This window comes from Tigriopus californicus, chromosome 7 (genome assembly GCF_007210705.1).
Source record: "Tigriopus californicus strain San Diego chromosome 7, Tcal_SD_v2.1, whole genome shotgun sequence".
Taxonomy (NCBI): Eukaryota; Metazoa; Arthropoda; class Copepoda; order Harpacticoida; family Harpacticidae; genus Tigriopus; species Tigriopus californicus.
The window spans coordinates 11716556-11737325 of NC_081446.1; the positions used below are offsets into that span (position 1 = coordinate 11716556).

The 20770-nt window shown below is 42.3% G+C and overlaps 5 protein-coding genes across 7 annotated transcripts; 2 read left to right on the top strand and 3 right to left on the bottom strand.

Moving 5' to 3' along the window:
- Positions 1-600: 600 nt before the first annotated feature.
- On the bottom strand, positions 601-3891 carry LOC131883439 (N-acetylgalactosaminyltransferase 7-like). 2 transcript variants are annotated; one of them, XM_059230914.1, is made up of 5 exons: positions 3645-3891; positions 2322-3440; positions 1948-2134; positions 1598-1871; positions 601-1293 (listed from the first exon to the last, which is right to left on the bottom strand). In XM_059230914.1, exons 2-5 carry the CDS (start codon positions 3391-3393, stop codon positions 973-975), a joined length of 1854 nt encoding a protein of 617 aa, XP_059086897.1. In that variant the 5' UTR covers positions 3394-3440; positions 3645-3891; the 3' UTR covers positions 601-972. The 2 variants fall into 2 exon arrangements, with proteins under 2 accessions (XP_059086897.1, XP_059086896.1); XM_059230913.1 differs by having other exon boundaries at positions 3588-3890.
- A 3256-nt stretch (positions 3892-7147) lies between these two features.
- On the top strand, positions 7148-9389 carry LOC131883288 (histone-lysine N-trimethyltransferase SMYD5-like). Its single transcript, XM_059230724.1, is given in 4 exon segments — positions 7148-8057; positions 8134-8200; positions 8203-8351; positions 8428-9389. Coding segments are annotated over 4 exon segments (1380 nt in total). The 5' UTR covers positions 7148-7794; the 3' UTR covers positions 9329-9389.
- A 563-nt stretch (positions 9390-9952) lies between these two features.
- On the top strand, positions 9953-13356 carry LOC131883286 (uncharacterized). Its single transcript, XM_059230722.1, has 8 exons — positions 9953-10309; positions 10805-11153; positions 11785-12009; positions 12074-12231; positions 12294-12468; positions 12538-12863; positions 12942-13024; positions 13084-13356. Exons 1-8 carry the CDS (start codon positions 10088-10090, stop codon positions 13292-13294), a joined length of 1749 nt encoding a protein of 582 aa, XP_059086705.1. The 5' UTR covers positions 9953-10087; the 3' UTR covers positions 13295-13356.
- Positions 13300-15415, bottom strand: LOC131883287 (uncharacterized). The gene is made up of 3 exons (XM_059230723.1): positions 15139-15415; positions 14907-15079; positions 13300-13628 (listed from the first exon to the last, which is right to left on the bottom strand). The coding sequence occupies exons 1-3, from the start codon at positions 15292-15294 to the stop codon at positions 13370-13372; spliced, it is 588 nt and encodes a 195-aa protein (XP_059086706.1). The 5' UTR covers positions 15295-15415; the 3' UTR covers positions 13300-13369.
- A 1444-nt stretch (positions 15416-16859) lies between these two features.
- On the bottom strand, positions 16860-20674 carry LOC131884298 (beta-mannosidase-like). 2 transcript variants are annotated; one of them, XM_059232026.1, is made up of 8 exons: positions 20554-20674; positions 20073-20393; positions 19761-20001; positions 19519-19701; positions 18622-19371; positions 18445-18562; positions 17732-18378; positions 16860-17663 (listed from the first exon to the last, which is right to left on the bottom strand). In XM_059232026.1, the coding sequence occupies exons 2-8, from the start codon at positions 20341-20343 to the stop codon at positions 16895-16897; spliced, it is 2979 nt and encodes a 992-aa protein (XP_059088009.1). In that variant the 5' UTR covers positions 20344-20393; positions 20554-20674; the 3' UTR covers positions 16860-16894. The 2 variants fall into 2 exon arrangements, with proteins under 2 accessions (XP_059088009.1, XP_059088010.1); XM_059232027.1 differs by lacking the exon at positions 20554-20674 and having other exon boundaries at positions 20073-20486.
- Between the last annotated feature and the right edge of the window lie 96 nt (positions 20675-20770).

Consider the following 20770-nt stretch of genomic DNA (forward strand, 5'->3'; position numbering starts at 1 on the left):
GTTCTGAGCCAACACCGATGCAAGCCTTCGATATTACGATAAAAAAACTTCCTAGTCCGATAGTCCGATAAACATTGGGTGTTTGGAACGCACTCCGTGTCCTAATTTGGCAGACGTAAGAAATCAGAGGTGCGACAAATTTGACTCGCANATATTTCTCTCTGCGTGTACGAAAATGAGAATTTTACCAAAATAAAAGGAAAAAGAATGCGGGTGAAGCACCTTTACAGGAATCTGTATGATCTCTATAGAAAGTATTCATTTTCGTTCGCCTACGATTAAAGACAGAGTAAATCATCAGGTATTTAATAATGAACCCACAAGAAGCTGTTACTATTCCACTGTTCAAACTATTTTTTCAACAATGGACGAACTTCAAAATTAAACAAGGACTTTCCGTCGATCTTGAGTTCAACAATGGGTCGCAATTATTTATTCTAAATCATTTCTGTAAATTTCCGATTTTTTGTTTTTAAATGAGTGTCATTTTGTAAAGAGTTATGTCCAGAAAGAAATGGTTGAAAAGAACGAATAGAGGTTTCAAAACGGACGCAGCAAAGATAAAGTACTCAAGCAACAACTTGAAAAATACAAAGGACGCCTTGGGAAAGATTTCTCTCTTTAATAACAGATGTCTTAACAACTTTGCCATGGGTGTCGTGGTTCTGAGGCAATATGACATGATCAAAATCTTGTTTTCAAGTTGCAACGTTGGAATGTGACAATGGTTTTCCTTTTTTTGTGAAGTAGGACATATCTCATTTTTTAAGCAATAGATCACAGCTTTGAGTCATATTATACAACAGAACGAATCAAATGGCAACTCGTTCACTCAATCAAGGGTTAGTGGGACGAATAAATGCATTCTGCCTTCATGGAAATTGTATGTAAAACTGTGAACATGGGGAGGGCCTAACAAAGTGAAACTTTCTTTTTTTTGTGAGCTGGAAAGGCCATCTATGGTGGGGTTTGTTAAGGATTTTTGGCCCAATATGGCGTTATCTCTCGCCACACCCACTTGTGGTAGGCATTATTGTGATCACAAGGTCGGGTTATGGGCTTAGCGGATTCGGGCTCTAAGGCTAGACAGACGTTCTTCTTCGTATGGTAAATCTGTTGCTCATCTGCCCGGTATTCCCAAGGTCCGGAATTATCTCCGGCCACGCACCATTGGATGGTGAGGCTGCCCGAATTATCGACATCGGCACACCACTCGCCCGAGGTGATTTGTCCCTCTGTGTTATAGCGGAATAATTGATTGCCACCAAATCCATGACATCCGGAAGCCGCTATCTGTAAACATCACCATTGATTTGTATTACAAGACAAACACAGGAGAAATGGAATATCTAAAAAATCAGATTCAATCATAGTGTACGCACTCATGAAAAAGAGAAATGTGATCATTAGAGCTTTCATTGACATCAATCTCAGAATACATTTGCCATACTTCCTTTCAAAACACAATTTCATATGTCCCCTAGAATAGAGCATGTCGACCTCGAGCAGTGTAACTATTACATCGATAAAAGGTAGACCTCCCATGCAAATATAAGTGTAAATGATTGATCAACTCGACACTCGATTGTGTACGCACCTTTTCAGGAGGATGCCGTCCATGTGTGTCAAGGCAAAAGTTATTGGCCAGATTTTTCAACTCTCCCCACAATTTGTTTGGTGGGAGTGGAGGATATTTCTCAAAGACGTCATACGCCACCTCTTTCATGAACCAATCAAAGCTCTTGCACTTCAAATTCCTCTTCAGTGCCAGCTGTTCAGAAATATCTCCCATGTCGACCATGCGTGCAAAGGGCTCTCGGGTGTAGAAGTACTCCTTGTATTCAGGATCAAACCAAGTTTCGATGACACGTCTATGAAAAGAAGAGTCATCATATTTCATAAGTATAAACACATCGCCTTGTCTGCCATGAAAGCTACAGTACGTACTTATAGTTTCTTAAAGTAGTGGGCTGGCCGCCGAACTTATTGGCCAAAGAACCGGAATGGCACGAGGAGCAAGAGTGACCCCGGTAGACATGAGCCACTCTGGAACAAGGAACCCAAACCGAGCTTCCGCCACACATCCACACTTTAAACGAGAGCTCAAAATTCTCACCGCCCCAAACCCACAAACCTGGAACGCAGAAAAGAGGCCAAAGTTGTTTTGGTACATTTCATGAATTGACTTGGCTCTCCCTGAGATTTTTGAACGCAATCATCGATTTCAAGTTGAACACACTTGTACTAGGAATGTGTTGCACACATGCACAATCTGAATTAATGACCCTTTAAAGAAATCAAAATTGATAGCGATGACTCACCCGGATCATACCAGCCCAACTCTTTAAACCATTCCCGATCGATGGCAAAGAGACCCCCCGCATGAGTGGGCGCCCGATACGGTTCGCTATGATGACTCCGGCGATTCTCTTCCTTGGCCGGGACTGTGTTCTCTTTGTACAACATGCCCCATTCAAAGATGCCCCGGGAATGGCTATTCCGGGCATACACGGGGTTGATACTGAAGTCGCTCCATTGGATGCCGTCAATAATGGGCACGGACAATGTCCGTCGATCCGCGTGAATGGGAGCCAATAACGGGGGTAACCAATTCACGTTGACTTCGCAATGAGCGTCGAGAAACACCACCACTTCACCGCGAGCCGCCACCGCCCCGTTATTTCGACTCCGGATCAAGCCCTCCCGCTCGGTATTGCGAATCAGCCGGACCCGATTTTTATAATAAGGTAAGAGCAACTGATCCTCCAGTGGCTGGCCGAGGTGTTCCAATTCGGATTTGTCGTCCACCAACAAGACCTCGGTCAAGAACTGAGGCGGCGATCGATTGAGCACAGAATGGACCGTGCGCAACAACGTGCTCCAGCCTTCGTTGTGGAACACCAAGATCACCGAGGCCTTGGGAAGATCTGCCGGGTAATCCCAAAATTGGCACTCGGGTTCGCGCAATTCCGGCACGGTTCGATTCAGCGAGATCTCATCCGACACCAACTGATTGAAGCCATACACGCCCTTGAGCTTCTCCTCTTCATCCTTTTGATCCACGGTCAGCCGGTGACTTTGGCCCATTTCACCCGGACCCGTGCTCTTGACCAGGCCCCCGGCCGGTTCAAAATTGCCCAAGTGGCCTTCGCCCAAGAACACGGGTAATTCATCGGGATGGGACTGATGCGGCCTTCGCCCCAAACCCAATCCCATTTGCCGCTCCCACCCACCATATTCTTGGGCGTGGGGACTGCGCAAGTTCTGCCCGATGGAGGCACTCATGTCCGGATGGCCAAAGTGCTTGAGCAAACCCAAGAGGATCAGCACGATCGTGAGCGAGGCCAAGCCCACCTTGTAGATCCGACCGCGGCGCCATTGCAACACCCGCATTCTGCCCGTACACCGAGCTCAACCGCAATCAAACCAGCGATGTTACTCTATCGAAGTCATGCCACCGTTTAGCTGACACCTCAAGTCATTACAAAAAAATATAATCAACAATCTAGGACGACATGAAGTGAGTTCGACTGGTTAGGCTAGCCAAGGAGGTCGATCAAGTAAACGGTGGCCAAGTAGGTCCGCACAGATGGAGGCTGCCTGCCTAGATGGAGCGATGGAGCGATGGAGGACGTCTCTCTCACCTCAGAGGCTCATCCGGAAAAAAGCAACAAGACACTGCCCTGACAATGACAAGGCTCTCGGGATCCTCTGGTCGCTCGGCAAACAAATCAATGGCTCAGCGAGACCGAAGGGTTCCTCTCGTTGGGTGCCTTCTTCTACTCCTTCTTCTTCTTCTTCTTCTGCTCAAAGCCCGCCCAGAGAGTTCACGTCGTCTGCCTGAAGGAAGGCTGAGTAGTTTTGACACGTCCTCCTGAAGGCGACCAACACACCGAGCGAGCCACCGACCCACGACCACACTTTCTGTGCCTTCACTGCTTTAGTCCTGGCTGGACCACTTACTAGACACAAATGCACAGGAAAAATGTGAACGCCGGTGTCAGGCTTGCCAAACGATAGCCACACACCCGGATGGGTTAGGTCAGAGTTGAATTGTGGGAAGAGGGGGCATGTTTGATGACATGAATGATGAAAATGCCGGTTGGATCAGGAATATTTTTGCGGGCTGCCTGGTCGCTGGTGGGAATTTGATCGCCGGTTTGTACCCGATGGATTATATATGATTCTTGTCGAACTTTTTATGCTTGGAACGATATTTGATCCAACCTCAATTACCATGGGCGGATCTGACTAGCACTGGAATATAGGGTTGGTGTAGAATTTGGGTCCAAAATTGTCCAAGACTGAGTTAAAACCCTATTCCCTAGATATCTCAATATCTGAGGGCAGCTTGGGCAACGAAAATTAGAAGTGGACTTTATTGTGGATGGGATTCAAAGTTATGGCTTTTTGAAAAAAAATATGTTACCAATCTTAATGTGTAATGGAGATGACCAAGAAGTTTTCAGCTTGGCATATAAACGATGTTGGATACACTTCTTTTTCCCACTTTCATCAATTAGTATTTGAATTATTATTTTTTTTACGACCACCACTAGCTGTCATTAAATAATGTCATTAATGGCACTCTTGTGCATGTTTTTGCCATCGTCATTAGTCACAGCTGTGGTGCATTTTACCGAGCTCTCGTCAGCCACAAGGTCTCCAATAACAGTTGAAACGCAAACGGCCACAAGTACCCAGATGCATCCATCGACCTGGGCCGAAACCGGTATTTGCAAATTGATCATAATTGCCATCATTATTTTTCCCCGGATTCTTGAATTTCGAACCGTCTACTAAATACGATATGCTTTGGCCACGACCTCAGCTCACCATCATTTTATTCATCAACCATCAAAAACCATTACAACAAGGCTCATGAAATTCGGACGTGGAACCAAAAGAGGTTGTTCATTCCTATTGGCAAATTGAAAATTCAGCGACTGGTGATGAAGGCTATTAACTTATTCAAAGTAAGATCACGCTCAAGAACGTCACTTAAACCAGCTCATTGGCTCTCTTGGTCCTTGACTTACTTAAAAATGTTAACACAACTAGATTATGAAGTCTTTTGGTTAAGTTTCCGTGGCAGAACTGGCACCCAATATGAACGCAGTCTTTGGCAACCACATGAGTGCCGAAACAATAAAACTCCCGATGTAATGACATCTCATGTTTTTCATGTCAATAATAACTTCTTTCATGAAGGCATACAATTGAAATCATACAGTTATGAATCGCTAAGCTTTCAAACCTGGCCTGGCGCATCCCATCCATTGGCTTACTACTCTCGACATCTTTTTTTGAGTACCCCGAGTGCTAATAAGTCGAAGGAAAGCCTTAATGAGAAACATTTGAGAGCACATGAGCATTTAAAGTGCTAGGTAATGAAGGCAAAATATGTTTCTGCTTTAAACTTTTGGATAACATGAACATCTTTAGTTCCCTCCATTGTCACGTTCCCGCTGAAGTTTGATAATCTGTTTATGAGTTTAATACACATACCATTTCGCAATAGCGTTTCAAAAACGTTGGAAATAGTCAAATTTGAATTCAAAGTAACTAATGGACTAATTTCAAGCAGTGTAATCGAAAAATCCAATTGTAAGTTACAACTCGATAATAAGTTACAATTGCTTTTGATGTTTCATCAATTATTGAATCCATAAATACGATCTGATTTAGTCTAGAGTCCATCGTCACAGAAATCCGAATTTGATATTTTCTGTTCAATATTGTCCACAGACTTATCATAAGAAAGAAAAGATTTGCCAATTGGTGGGACATCGAAAAAAAGAATGTAATTCAAATACAAATGAATATATATTCAAAGGTATATTTATTTAAAAATATTTCACTGGAAACCACATTGATTGTAATCAATTGCATTTTTAAAACATCAGACACAGATATGCCAATGTGCAATCTTACTATCGACAAAATCGATCGTCTTGGGGAACAATGATATAATTATGACACACGTAAATGGAACGTTTCCATGATCTTTCTAACTTCATCTGTTGTTGAAAACTGTGAGAGTCTTGCATATATGTCAAAGTAATCACATAGAAACTTCATATTGTTTTCAAAGTATTCTATGGGTAGTGAGTTTTGATTTTGAAGTTCAACATTTTCATGGTCGTGCTCTTCTTTAAGCAAAATAAATATCTCTTTGAGCGTGTCCGTTTCAAATCCACAATGTGGTTAAAGTGTGGTTGTAAATCCAATTCAAATACAGTTTTTTAAAGCCAGACTTCTAATGAATATCCTAAATGTAAAGAGTCACCAATATCATCAATGATTTATATTCATTTGATCTTCAACGGAAGGTGAAGTCAAAACTGACTTGGGTACTCTCCGTTCAAAACTGTGTCCAGTATTTCTCCGCCATTCTTTTGAATACGTGTGCATCCACCGAGGGCGAACCATTCCGATTGGGACACGACATTGCCCATAGGGAATGTATACGAACCTTGTGTTGGCTAGATTTGCTACCCCTCTACCCTGGCACCGCTAATGCCGATGCGGCTTCCACTCAAGATAAGATGTAAATTCCGACACGACAGGTCATTTTGGTTGGCTGGTCTCGTTNTCGAACCGTCTACTAAATACGATATGCTTTGGCCACGACCTCAGCTCACCATCATTTTATTCATCAACCATCAAAAACCATTACAACAAGGCTCAAATCCACAATGTGTTTAAGTGTGGTTGTAAATCCAATTCAAGTACAGTTTTTTGAAGCCAGACTTCTAATGAATATCCTAAATGTTACGAGTCACCAATATCATCAATAATTTATATTCATTTGATCTTCAACGGAAGGTGAAGTGAAAACTGACTTGGGTACTCTCCGTTCAAAACTGTGTCCAGTATTTCTCCGCCATTCTTTTGAATACGTGTGCATCCACCGAGAGAGAACCATTCTGATTGGGACACGACATTGCCCATAGGGAATGTATACGAACCTTGTGTTGGCTAGATTTGCCAGCCCTCTACCCTGGCACCGCTAATGCCGATGCGGCTTCCACTCAAGATAAGATGTAAATTCCGACACGACAGGTCATTTTGGTTGGCTGGTCTCGTTGATTTGGCAAACCTGCCTAAAGTCCAAGGGCCGTTCAGTCATGTTCTTATCTGCGCAACCTGTCCTCTGATCATAACTTTCCCTTCGATAATCAGACCGTTTTCTCTTTAAACACTGTACCAAAACACTAAAAATTACAAAGTTACACTAAACAAGGACGGCTGTCTGGAGAACTCCTTGCACTGGGCAAGGACATTTTTCTGTAAGGAATAGGATAGATGAACTAGACCAAGCCCAAAGGAGGAATGGAGGATCAGAGCGTGCTAAACCCAAAAATGGACGAAGGACTTATCCTGCCCAGGTTTCCTGGTTCATCAATTTGTCTCCAAATGGAAAACAATCGTTCAAATGTGAATCAAATTTTGGGGAAAAAAAATCGTTAATTTTCCAATAATGAGATAATGGAAAAAAGCCACGCGAAAACGAGACGAAATCTAATGTCATGTTCTTCTTCCTTTTGAATATATACCATTGACTTTAATTAGGTTCTTAACAGTCCCTCATAAATGTGTGTTCTAACAAATGGTTACTTCCTACTATTCGAAAGTGCGCCAACATTGGACACCAATGTCCCAAGTGTCCCCCCCTTGGATCGGCAACGCACGTGCTTCGATCAAAATAATGCCATTGTACGGTTAAAGTTATCACCTTGCTGGTGGGCATTTCACTCATCAGGCCTTATCTACCTCGACCATTCTGTGACCATGGCTATGCCCGAGGGCATCGAGGTACGTGAGATCAGCCATGACGTTGGTCGCGGCCTTTTCGCCCAACGAGCCTTTGAGAGCGGTCAAGCCTTGTTCGAAGAGTCGCCGCTCATCTCGGCCCAATTTTGCTGGAACGAGGCTTACGGGTACTCCTGTTGTCACTTCTGCATGACCCCGTTAGAGGATGCCCAAGAAAATATTCATCGATTGACCCGTAATTCCAACTGGGTCGTGCCCCACCCCCAATGCAATCCCAATCGGTGAGCCCAAATCTGCCCTGCCCAGGTCTACATTTATCGTGATTCGTTTGATTGATTGATTGAATGTACGTTTCAGATTGGAGGAACATGTCCAATGTCCGGATTGCTTGATCAAGTATTGCTCCAGTGGGTGCCAAGAGCGCGCTTGGCNGCCCAATTTTGCTGGAACGAGGCTTACGGGTACTCCTGTTGTCACTTCTGCATGACCCCGTTAGAGGATGCCCAGGAAAATATTCAACGATTGACCCGTAATTCCAACTGGGTCGTGCCCCACCCCCAATGCAATCCCAATCGGTGAGCCCAAATCTGCCCTGCCCAAGTCTACACTTATCGTGATTCGTTTCATTGATTGATTGAATGTACGTTTCAGATTGGAGGAGCATGTCCAATGTCCGGATTGCTTGATCAAGTATTGCTCCAGTGGGTGCCAAGAGCGCGCTTGGCACCTTTTTCATAAGAGCCTGTGTCGTGGGATGGCCGCCCGGGAAGCCAACGAATCCGAGCCTTGGTCCAAGTTACTCAACGATTGGCGGGCCATGCATTACCCGCCTGAAACCACCTCCATTACACTCTTGACCCGGATCTTGGCCTCCATCCTTCAATCAAACCAGCCGGACACGCTCAAGGCACAATATTTGTCTTTCATGCACGCCACCGTCAGTTCTGATGACAATATGGCTCATAAGATTTTGGGTGATGGTTTCAGCCATCAGTTAGAGCATCTACGGCAAGCTTTGGTGCCGTTGTTCCCCCAACCTGAGGTGGCACAGTTCTTGAGTCTCGAAGGGTTCCGTACTTTATTCGCTTTGGTGGGCAGGAACGGTCAGGGCGTGGCCACCTCACCTTGGAGTCATTGGGTGAAAAATGTGGAGGCATTGCCCTTAAGTGATGCGGAAAGAGGCGATGTCATGGCATTCATTGATCAAGTGTACGAGGCTTTGGATGCGGAATCAGGATCCTTTCTGGACAATGAAGGCTCCGGATTATTTCTGCTGCAGAGCTTGTGTAACCATAGCTGCGTGCCCAATGCCCAGATCGAGTTTCCGTTCAATAATCACGTGCTCATGGTCAAGGCCATCCGGCCTATTCAAGCCGGAGAAGAGATCTTGATCTCATACTTGGATGATCATCAACTGGAACGAAGCCGACACTCGCGGAGAGCCATTTTGAGCCAAAATTACTTGTTCTCATGCTCATGCCCGAAATGCCAATCTCAAGCCGATGATCCGGATGAGACCAGTGAAGAAGAGATGTCCGAGGACGAACAATGATATGTTTTCCTTGATGCACTTTTGGACATTTTGGGCCCCTTGATTAAACTATTAGTATGTTCATGTGTGATTACTGATTGGTATGAACGATTGAGGGGTAGTCCAGTCTTAGGGTAGTCCTCTCAGCTTTTGGAAGGTTCAATGACCATTTCCAGTTGAAGAAAGGCCAAGCTTTCCGAACCGCCACATCTCCAACACGTTTCGCCCATTTGGGCTCAAATTTCCTATAATATTCGTGAGGAAAACCTAACCGTTGATCTTTTAACAGGTTTTCAATCGGCTAGGAAAGGTTTTGTCCGAAAATTCCCAATAAACCCATATTCAAAGGTAAACCATATCTGTTAACTATCTAATTCACTGATAGATAAGATACTAAATGAATGTAAGAATGAATAAGAATGATAAGATTTATCATCCTGAAGTATTGAGGAGAAAATTATAAATAAATATATGATCCGTACATACACCCAATTGCTACATTAACCGAGAAAACTTGAATTAGAGTCTTGGGTTGGGAGGTCCGTCACACTGGACCAAGCAAGAGCTGTAAAAGCGTACTATTTGTTCAGAGAGAGCTTCTTGGCTTACTGCGAACTCATACGTGTGAAGCTTGCTTGGTGTATGGATGTTTGTGTGAGTGTATAAGGAGGACCTGTAGCGAGAAGGGCATGTTGTTGGCTGTGCTTGTAGGTTGGCTACATCCAAGGCTAGTTTGGAAGTAAACCTGTTGTCAGTTGGAAGGCTGTCGTTGCTGACGTGATGCTTATAACCACTAAAATCGCGTTCAAACATGGTCGAACCTATCATAAAGTCTTGGGTCCATGGCTCCGCCATGTCCAATTGTCTCAACGATGTTTGAGTATCTCCGGATTCAATCGCGGGATAATCAAATCTAGTTACGATGATGTGCCCATTTCTCAGAAGAATCTGTTCCATTTCATGTGGGAGAATCATTCGAAATACTACAATAAAATTGCTCTGGTGAGTTACAACTTACAAGTGACTGAAATGACCGTGGTCTGACCCGTGATTAAGCCCGTATCAAATTGAGGCTGAACTCTATCAGATAAAAGTCATTTGAAGTATATTGCTGTAGATCTGCCCGTATCTGATGCACCCGGAGAAGACTTCCGGAATATTTCGTATTCACCGGTATTTTATGATGAACACCAATTGTTTTAAAGACAATGCCAGTGTGATTAATCGTGTTGTTGATTTTGACAAAATAATTTGGAAAATAATGGGCGGCTATCGCTTTCATGTTTGAATAAAATTGAAAAAAATTATGCAACAAACGGAGGAGTACAAAGGAAGTCAAATGAGAGAAACTGCATTTATTTATTTCTTAACGCCAAGTTGCCAAGACCATTGAATGTTCCTTGTGGGCTTTGCGAATAGTTGTTAAAGGATGGATGGCGCTTTATATACGATGAGATGTCAATTCTCCGAAACAAATACATCAAGTTTTGAATTCAGGTAGATGGTGTCACAGATGAGCAACTGAATTACGATGAAGCCTACAGGAAATCCAAAAACTTCGCGTTGCGGCTTCAATCTTTGGAAGCATTGAAGGGCGATGTCCTGGCTGTGCTTTTGCCCAACTGTCTGGAATATCCATTGGTTTTTGCGGGTGGATGCGGAGTGGGGGTGACCATAACCACCCTAAATCCCATATATACGCCACATGAGATATGCAAGCAGCTGGAGATGTCCAAGGCTTGTTGGGCCGTCACCACCAAAGCCCTTCTTCCAACTTTGGAAGCTGCCTTTGTAAAGCTAGGTCCGGTGGATTTCCAATGGAAGGAACGGGTTTTTATCGTTGGAGGTAAGAAGCAATGAAGTGATAATTACTCAGAGATAGTTTTTTATCATAGTTATAGAATTCAGCACATTACATTTGAAAAAGTCACAAATTGTAAATCATATTGTTTTCATGGTTTAGCTCTATAAAAAATGTATCATTTTACTTACCTCTTGCCTTCTCGTATGTCGCATGATCATTCACATCCATGAATTTGGCTTTTCAAGTTTAGGCGAGATTGTTTTTTCGTACTCCTTTCTTACAATCCTTATTTGTTTTTTTACCTTCATACTGCCATATCATATATTGATTGGTTTTAGGTTAAACCTTTTTCTACTCAAATGGTACTAGTTTTTAACAACAGTATACTGGAAGCTGCATTGGGATCAAATTGATCAAGCAATTAAAAGTACGTCAGTTTTACTTGTGATATCCAGTCCAGGGGGCTTTCAGATTTTGGTTCGATTAAGGCCTACTCAGTACTTTGTGGGTCCATCAGTTCAATTTCTATGACAAAACTCACTCTCTCTTTCTGCACTGTACCAAATAGCCATGACATAACCAAGAGTCGCAATTAAGATTAGCAATAAATAGCTCGTGATGGCAAGCTACGCTTGGGAATAAACTTTAAGCAATAAGTGGGTTTTGTTTACAGAAAAGGTTCCCGGATATCACTCGGTGACTGAAATGCTGGAAACCGACATGGTGGGGGAGCCGGACGTGGACGTGAACGTCCACGAGGATATTTGTGTGCTCCCCTATTCATCGGGTACAACTGGCGTTCCAAAGGGTGTCATGCTCACGCACCACAACATTGTGGGAAATGCGTGCCAACAAGTACTCGGTCACAAAGATATCTCGACCATTACACCACTCAAAGGTTAGTTTGACTTGATGGTCAGGCTCTTGGATCAATAAACTTTCATTTGAGGTTTATCTTTCAGATAATGAGTCGCAACATGTGACCATATGCGTTTTGCCCATGTATCACGTTTACGCCATGAATGTCACCATGATTCCGATGTTGTATTGTGGAGGCAAATTGGTCGTCTTGCCCAAGTTCGAACCAAAAGTGTTCATTGAAGCCCTGGAAAAGTATAAAGTGAGTTGGACGAGCGTTTGATAAACCTTTCCAATTAATGCATACCTAAAGTCTTTGTTCAGCCCACGTTCCTTCATCTTGCTCCTCCATTGGTATCATTTTGTACTACTCATCCGGACATCAAACCTCATCACCTGGAGGCTTTGGAGCACGTTGTCGTGGCTGCGGCACCTTCCGGGCCCGCTTTGATAAAGAAATTCAAAAACCTGGCCCCATCCAAGGTCGTTTATCGTGAAGGTACTAGCTGACAGCCTTAGCTAGACAAGACAAATTGTGCCATCATTGAAGCCATATCCCATTCTCTAGCTTGGGGTATGACGGAAACATCTCCGATTGTCTCCATGACCTCGCTAACGGATGAGATGAACGGTTTCTGTGGGAAGCTGGTACCCAATACCATGGCCAAGGTGATTGATTTAAATACGGGTGAACCTTTGGGACCTCATCAACGAGGCGAGCTCTGTGCCAAGGGTCCTCAGATCATGAAAGGCTACCTGGATAATCCGGAAGCTACGCATTCGACAATCAAGGATGGTTGGATGCATAGCGGCGATATTGCCATTTACGACGAACAAGGCCGGATTTCCATTGTTGACCGTCTCAAGGAGCTAATCAAAGTGAAAGGTTTCCAGGTAAAAACACCAAATACTTCCAACTATATTAAGACTCCTTAGGTTCCCAGCAGCGCCAACTAAATTTTGTTCCTTTAGGTACCTCCTGCAGAGCTCGAGGATCTAATCAGAGGCCATGAAAAGGTTTTCGACGTGGCAGTAATTGGAGTTCCCCACGAAAAGTGAGCAATAGAAAATCAAATAAACTTGGGGCACTAAATAGGTGTCGTATTTTCCCTAGATTTGGCGAAGCTCCTCGAGCCTATGTGGTGGCCAACCCTGGGCATGAGCTAACCGAAGAGGAAGTATTTGGTTACGTTAAAGATAATGCGGCTGCCTATAAACAGTTGTCCGGTGGAATACAATTTATGGACCACATTCCAAGATCGGCGGCGGGCAAAATCTTGAGGAAGGATCTCCTAACCGCATACCTAAATGAGCAACAACAATGAACCAATAAAGACTGATGAATGTATTCGCACACAAAGAAATAACAATGCTCGTTGACTTTAAACATGAATCAGTGTTTAATCGGATGCATGGCTTGGTATGGAGGATGACAATGAAAGATCCAATGCTTCTTTTTGCGGAGTAGGCGAATATCTGTGTTTCGCCCATAGAAGATCCGCCATCTCTGGATTGGAAGCTGCGTATTTTTGACAAAATTCATTTGACTTCTTCAACAAAGCTCTTTCTGTTTGAAGCTTTTTGTCTAAAGAAATCAATTTTTTTTCATAGTGTTGCTTCTTCGAGGCCATTCGAGCTCTCGAGTTCCTTTTATTCTTCCTGTAATCGTATAAAGTGTGCTTATTGATCATAGAAAACCATAACATATATGAAGTTATCTATGTTATTGATGCACGTTGTGGAATCATGAACGCCTGCAATATGCATAGGGTGGCCAAGGTCAGGCGCTAACCATTCTCAAAGGAGTATTTTAAACGCATTGGATTTTTTCCTCAAATGAGTCGTAATTATGTTTGTTTATGGATTTCCCACTCAAGCTTTTGAAACCAGATTCTGCAGATGAAGCAAAGTTCTGGTCTACAAAGTGGCGGCTTCTGGCTCAAGGGCAACCAAATATCTGCCCAACTTGCAAGAGCCACAACAATGATTCTTAATAGAAAAAAGAAATCCTAATCACCAAGAAATTCAGAAACATTTATTTGAAGCTAGTTTCTTTTTCTTCTTTTCAAGGTATCAATTTGTCTAATTTGCAAAGATCAAATCAGTTGCGTCTATTGATAATGGCACAAAATTTAAAACAATCATGGAATGTAAATTACAACATATTATTTTAGTGACTCATTCATAATTTGGCTAAAGAGTCAGATCTTTTAGAATCACACGAACGTAATTAAAACTAAAAGATAATTTTCACTTCTTTTGGTTCAGGTTTGCTATTCCAATTTCATGCTATTGCAATGGTAGTTGACTGGGTTATATTTAAGCAATAACCGGGCTCCTCTGTGGCGTTTGGGTCAGATGTCGTCACTTTGTAATCCAGCGCTTTGCTTCACTGGCTTCAAAAGCTTGATTCGACCCATCAGTACTCAGAACACATGATGTGAATGAAAGAGTAGACGGCGAAAAAAAAAAGATATGATGTAAAATTTTAAACATGGATTTGATTTTAGACCAGAAGTAGGACAAGTCACAGAAAGCAATGCGAAAGTTGTTCTACATGTACTACATGCTTCAAATTTCGGCTCGATTAAAAGACGAGATCAAAAGTTGTGTCCTCTTATATAGCAAATAACAAGCACAGAATGAATGAACAATTGTGGCAATTGATTACCACAAGAGAGCTAACTCATTCACTCTAGTATGTATGTACATTGAAGTAGTATTAAAGAGGCTTGAAATCCAGTCATTCGATCAAGCTGAAAATTAGAATACGTAATTGTGCTGACCTAATGCAAGTCTCACTTGAAGAAGAACGCAATGTGTGTCCCAGTTTAAGAATACGGGCCTTTTTCTCAGCCCTTGAGACCCAGTCCATATTCAGGCGTTCATGAGTGAATAAATAAATACCTTTTCGCAATGAACGTTCGTTCAACTTACGCATGTGCCAATGTTCTATGATACTTCTTGAGATTCTTGATGTCGCTCTCTGAGATCAGTTTCTTATGAAGGGCATTTTCCAAGTCAGGTTCTAAAGCCTTCCATGTCTTCTCGACTAGAAATTCATCTGTCCACTTGAGCTTTTGGATCGCCTCGGGAGAATTCACACGTGCCTAGAACATATATTTTGGTATCAAGGGTCATCTAAGCAGATTTTATTGATGAAAATTACCCTTTCTCTGAAGGCTAATGGCTGTCGAGGTTGGATTCTTAAAGATGCTTCAAACTGTTGGTTGTGTTCTTCAGCCGAGATAGTCACGGGGCATTTTGCATTGTTGGAAGGGATTAGATTCACTTCAATGTCTTTGAGTCGCGATAATTGTTCCATATTGAATCACAGAAGAATATCCGTCATTTCATTGGGTAGAAACGAAACATTTTGTTGACCATGCAGCATACCTGGCAAGTTGACTTGCTCTTGATTGGCATTGTTGTGAAGAGAGGCTTTGTTTGGAAAGAGATTTGCCAACTTAGTCTGCTGATTTTAGTTCAACAAACTGCCACCAGAGGCAAGCAAGCGTTTTTGGAGTTGGTTACGGCATTATTTTTATTGAAAGTCGTGCTCAATGATGCAATGAATTCATTTTAAGATCCTCTTGTTAACGAAATAATTGAAATGAATGATTTTTAGGTAGAAGTATGGTTATTACTTTGTTAAGGATTCAAAATGGTACTTGGAATTAGTGCGCTTGTTCACATTGATGTATGAGTATCCAATTTCATTGAGATTTAGAAACATAAATCTAATCTTAAAATGTTTATGTCTAGACAGGATATTTCTCATGCAGGCTATGCCAAATTCGAAAATGGAAATTAGCAAATGAAAATTCCTTTCCTTTAAATAGACAATATATCTTAAATTTCACCATTGTTTTGTTGAACATTGATTTTGCTCATTTTTGTTTAAAATGTTAAAAAGTTGTAGCTCATTCGTGTGTGGTCGGTACTGAAAGGTTTCATTCTGGGTCTTTGAGTTTTTCTTCGACAAAGTAGGATACGAATGCCAAAAATCGTTCTCCACAAACTAAGGAAAAGTTGTATCGCAATGAGCGAAAAGTGGATACAAATATCTAAAACTAGGAACAGAGTTGTCATGAAAGCTTCTTGATTTTTTCGCCTTTTTCAATCCGCTTCACGTTGAGTGAGATTGGTTGTTTGCAAATTGCTTAATGGACTTTTTTATTGTTCTGATAGAAAAGAGCTTGGTCTAGCAACTCTCGAAAACAAAATCTTTTTGATAATGTATAATGACTATACAATATTTTGCCAATGTGCCTACAGAGAAAGCTCAAAAAAAGCATGGCAAATTTTAAGCGAGACCCTCCAAAATTTGTGAAACAGGATGCTTTTTCTTTTGGGGACTTTTTTACCGTCACTGACATTGGAGTCCCAGCAGTTCATGATTACAGAATAATTGAAAACATTGAGAAGAAAAAACGCCTTTTTCTGTTTATAACACCCATTTTTGCATTCATTAAAATAAGAACTATGATTTAAATATTAACCTGATTGATTGCTGTGTCATGGTGTACAGTACAGTATGATCGCAAAGTTCTTACCCCTTGGTGGTAAGGTCAAGATAAAGATGATTAAAGAATACTGAAATCCAAGTTCTTTTATTTGATAAACTATTTATCGCCCCTCTGTCCCGAAAATTATATAGGTTAATATAAAGATATTGATCCAATCCATTGGCTCTAATTCTTCAAACTGCCTTACAATTCTCATTGAAATTGAGGCCTTGGGATTGTCACTTTCTTCCTCCCAATATCGTTCAAGCTTGGTTTCCATCTTTCACTCTGTGCCATTGGCAGCAGTGTACGTATGCTTCGCATTTTGTAACACGAAAATGTCCGGTGCAGATAAAATGGTCTTCAATTTTCATGCCAAAAATGTTGTCAAACCTCAAAATGGCTGTATTTTGTAAGTTAGAAATCGTTATAATAGCTTATCACATTTAGTTGCTTGGTAAATTGTTCGACAGACATGTCTGAGCCATTGTCAACATGAAATATCACAGATTTTGAGGCATTCAATAGATGAAATCCGTTGTCCGAGAATCGCCCAGAAATGGGAGTGTCAAGGGCCACAAATAAGGCCACGGACTCGGTGGAAATAAGGATCTCAAATATCACATTGGAAATTCGTTCCACATGTAGGCTCAATCTGGGATTGATCAACCCCAGAGCCTCTTTTGGTTCACTGAGAAGTTTCGTTCGTTGCGAAATGATTTCGGATTGGCTATTGAAAATTTTGCTAGTCAAGAGGCTGAAGATCCGTCGGTAATCTGGTTCTGATGTGGATTGTGTGGTAACAGTTAAGGATTCAAGTGGTGCAGATTCTGGATACTTGGCTGTCTGAGTGGTCGTTTCGGATTTACCAGGAAATGAGCACTGGTCCAAGATTGTCTCAAGCCCAACATTCAATACCTCGATCGATTGAAGGTGAGCAACGGGAGGAATTGCAATTGTTTGTTGAAAGCAAGCATGAAGATCAGAATATTTCTGTAGTTCAATGTGCAGAGTGAAGTTAGAGACTAGAGTCCCTCCGTCATTGACCACGTGGACCTTGACTCGCTCCTCCGACGTTACGTCAAGCACAACCACCACTGGCCGAAACATTTGTTCCACAGCATAATTAGCTAGTTTCCATTTTCCACCGTGTTCAAACGTAGATAAACATCCTCCAGGCCAAATACTGCAAGTGTAACAAAAATACACAATTCGATTAGCATATTCGAGTCACACTTACTTATCCCGTACTACCTGTTAAGTTGCCAGTACAAGGCGCCCATTGTCATTCCATGGCCTTCCTCTGAGATGACTGAAACCATTCGTCGGAGCAACTCAGTTTCTGTTCTCAAGCTCTCTGCCTGGTTGACTTGTGCCAAGTAGAGTAACTTGGCCAATCCCTCGGGATCTCGCTGATGGATTATTCTGTCTAAATGAAAGTGAAAGGCTGCGGTGAAGACCAATTCGTCATTGGCTTTGGGGCCATGTTGGCGATGATTGATGAAGCGCGAGGGAAAGTAGAGGTCATCATCGTAGGCAAATTTTTCCAGGGTGGAAATGCTTGGGAACGATTGAAACCCGTACTCGCTCATGAATCGTGGGATTGGGTAGATCCCAGGTTGCCACTGGTTTTTGGTACGAATGTAGAAGTGGTTGTCTCCGTAGTGAAGATCCATCGGGTTAGTGCTCGGGTTCACATGGCCAATCTCATGCTTCCCTATTGGACTTGAAGTCATCCATGGGGTATCGGGAGCCTCTTGGATGACGATATTCCGAATCACTTGGTCGTATAAAAGGTTGTAATCGTCGAAATATTGTGAAACGTTGGCAAAATCGTTGGACCGTACATTTTTGGGAGCACCCAAATGGGATGTATTGTACCAGTTATCAACCAATGCAACCTGAAAAGTGACGTGCACTAAATCATGTTTTCCAACAGTTGTTGCCGAAATGGGTGAGCACAATACCTCATTTTCATTATTGCCCGAAAAAGTGGCAAGACTAGGATGATGTTGGAGCCGTCGGACTTGATGAAAGATCTCCTTTTGCACGTTTTTTAGAAAGTCCTCATTTACCGGGTACATGCTGACAAATTTAGAGCATTTCTTTTCTGTTTTAAAGCTTTAAAAATTGCTCCTTCTCACCTGCAAGCAAACATAAAATCCTGCCACACCAGAATCCCCAACTCGTCCGCTTTTCTATGGAAATATTCGGATTGGTACGATCCCCCTCCCCACACTCGAATCATATTCATGTGAGACGTTTTGGCAAACTTCAACAGGTAGTCCACATCCCCTTTGGTCACTTTTTCGGGCAAGATGTGGATGGGAACCAAATTGGAACCCTTGGCAAAGATGGGCACGCCGTTGACTTTGAAGAAAAACGTGTCCCCAGCTTTTTGAGCGATAGTCTGGTAAATGTCGTGCAAGGGTTTTTGAACGAGCTCAATCGTTCGAAAACCGACTTGTATAGACTTCGAAGACACGTTTGACTTATCTTTTCTCAAAGTCGCCGTCAGAATGTAGAGATTTTGGTCGCCTAATTCGTTGGGCCACCAGGTCTTGACGTCCTTCTTCGGCACAGACCCGTTAATTTGGAATGAATCCAAGATCTCGTTCTCAGGAAACAAACTGAACATCACAGACTCGTTAACATTGAAAATTATATGTCCGGTGAGCTTTTCCACAATTTCAATGTCAAGTTGACCTTCAAATCCATTTTCGGCCTCCACCAGAACTCTCGTGGAGACTCTCCAGCAGTCTTCCTCTGGCATACTGTTAAAGGTTACATATTGGATATTGGCACTCTGATATCCTTGGATGCTAATGGGTTTGTAGATTCCAGTGGATGGGAAACTGGGCCCGATATCCCAACCGAAAGAGGCTTGGGTTTTTCTAAAGATTGATAACATAAATTGCCTCTGTTATCACGCATTTCAACAAAACTTTTTTAGAAAATATTTACCTTATGAAATTGGCATGATTTTCACCATGGTAAACTTCTNCACGCATTTCAACAAAACTTTTTTAGAAAATATTTACCTTATGAAATTGGCATGATTTTCACCATGGTAAACTTCTGGCACCCGGATTGGTGGGACAATGTAAAACTGATTGGAGTGTTCTTCAAACTTTCGCTTGGCATAAAGCACTGGAGATTCAAAGGCAATCTCCAGTGTGTTCTTTCGAGCGAATTTGATATGTTCCTTCACATCAAAGCGATATCTGAAACATGTTTCAATGAGATAGGTTCTCCCAATCTCGAGCTGATCTAATTCACTGACCTCACAAACATGTTCTCTGTTCTGCCGATGAATTGCTCGTTGAGGGTGATTTCAGCCACGGTGTCTAGACCTTCCAAGTTTAATAGAACATTTTCAGAGCCCTTCATTGATTTGGGCATTGTAAATTCTTTCTTATAAACCCACGACTCCTGTCCAACCCAACGGAACTTGACATCGTTGAATCGGAAGTACACCGAGCTGTTTAGAACTTGGGCTCGCTCCAAATCCGAATAGATGCCACCTGGTTGAATAATTAGTATCATGCTTTATAAAGATATATTTCAAAGGTTGAAGTAAAATCGCTAACTTCACCTGGAACTTGAGCAGGAATTGAGATGGATCCATTATTGGATTGAACTGTCCAATCTGAGCCGCCCAAATCAAAGATTTTGGCATGTCCATCCGTATCGTATTGGATGTTCTCCGCCAAATGATCATTGTCGTAGCGATTCTCGGGAGCCAATACCTTATAAAAGCTCTTTTTGGATTTCTCCAAATTAGTCGTGCTTCTCTGGATTTTCCAAATTGCAAAGATGCCCAGGAATGACGAGACAACCATTGAACATCGTCGTAATTTGACCATGGTGCACAATCATTATACTATATTCACGTTTCCATGACCTTATTGGCTGTCTGAGAAAGTAAAGAAACCACAAATGTCACCGAATATGTTGTACGATACGAGCACCAAGCACGTACTTTCTATATGTACGGCCAGTGCTTACATACTGTACATACACACGCTATAGTTGAAACATTTGTTCACTAGGCCTGCACTAGACTGCGTATCTACCTGTTTTCAAAGGTGCTCCATGAGGCTCTCTGTGATCACTCCGTTTTCTCTTTGATCACTCCATTTACTCTACTATGCAGTGAAGATTGGGCTCAAGAGTTGGATCCAGGACAGAAGGAAGGGCGTTTTCTTGGCAGACGTGAGGATATCTGTGTCTGTCATATCGAATTGATTTGACGAGTCTTTTTGATACACATAAATCCTAGTGTTCTCCTCG

What these genes read in the sequence shown, in the direction of transcription:
- LOC131883439 (XM_059230914.1), bottom strand. Translation starts at nt 3,393, where the DNA reads ATGCGGGTGTTGCAATGGCGCCGCGGTCGGATCTACAAGGTGGGCTTG. An exon ending in GTTGGGCTGGTATGATCCGG is followed by an intron (nt 2,135 to 2,321) that starts GTGAGTCATCGC and finishes TCTGCGTTCCAG; the next exon opens with GTTTGTGGGTTTGGGGCGGT. An exon ending in ACTACTTTAAGAAACTATAA is followed by an intron (nt 1,872 to 1,947) that starts GTACGTACTGTA and finishes TTCTTTTCATAG; the next exon opens with ACGTGTCATCGAAACTTGGT.
- LOC131883286 (XM_059230722.1), top strand. Translation starts at nt 10,088, where the DNA reads ATGCTTATAACCACTAAAATCGCGTTCAAACATGGTCGAACCTATCAT. An exon ending in GACCATTACACCACTCAAAG is followed by an intron (nt 12,010 to 12,073) that starts GTTAGTTTGACT and finishes TTTATCTTTCAG; the next exon opens with ATAATGAGTCGCAACATGTG. An exon ending in CAAGGTCGTTTATCGTGAAG is followed by an intron (nt 12,469 to 12,537) that starts GTACTAGCTGAC and finishes CCCATTCTCTAG; the next exon opens with CTTGGGGTATGACGGAAACA.
- LOC131883287 (XM_059230723.1), bottom strand. Translation starts at nt 15,294, where the DNA reads ATGGAACAATTATCGCGACTCAAAGACATTGAAGTGAATCTAATCCCT. An exon ending in CATTAGCCTTCAGAGAAAGG is followed by an intron (nt 15,080 to 15,138) that starts GTAATTTTCATC and finishes TATATGTTCTAG; the next exon opens with GCACGTGTGAATTCTCCCGA. An exon ending in CATAGAACATTGGCACATGC is followed by an intron (nt 13,629 to 14,906) that starts GTAAGTTGAACG and finishes ATACGATTACAG; the next exon opens with GAAGAATAAAAGGAACTCGA.
- LOC131884298 (XM_059232026.1), bottom strand. Translation starts at nt 20,343, where the DNA reads ATGGTCAAATTACGACGATGTTCAATGGTTGTCTCGTCATTCCTGGGC. An exon ending in ACAGAGAACATGTTTGTGAG is followed by an intron (nt 19,702 to 19,760) that starts GTCAGTGAATTA and finishes AACATGTTTCAG; the next exon opens with ATATCGCTTTGATGTGAAGG. An exon ending in TTGTACTGGCAACTTAACAG is followed by an intron (nt 17,664 to 17,731) that starts GTAGTACGGGAT and finishes TTACACTTGCAG; the next exon opens with TATTTGGCCTGGAGGATGTT.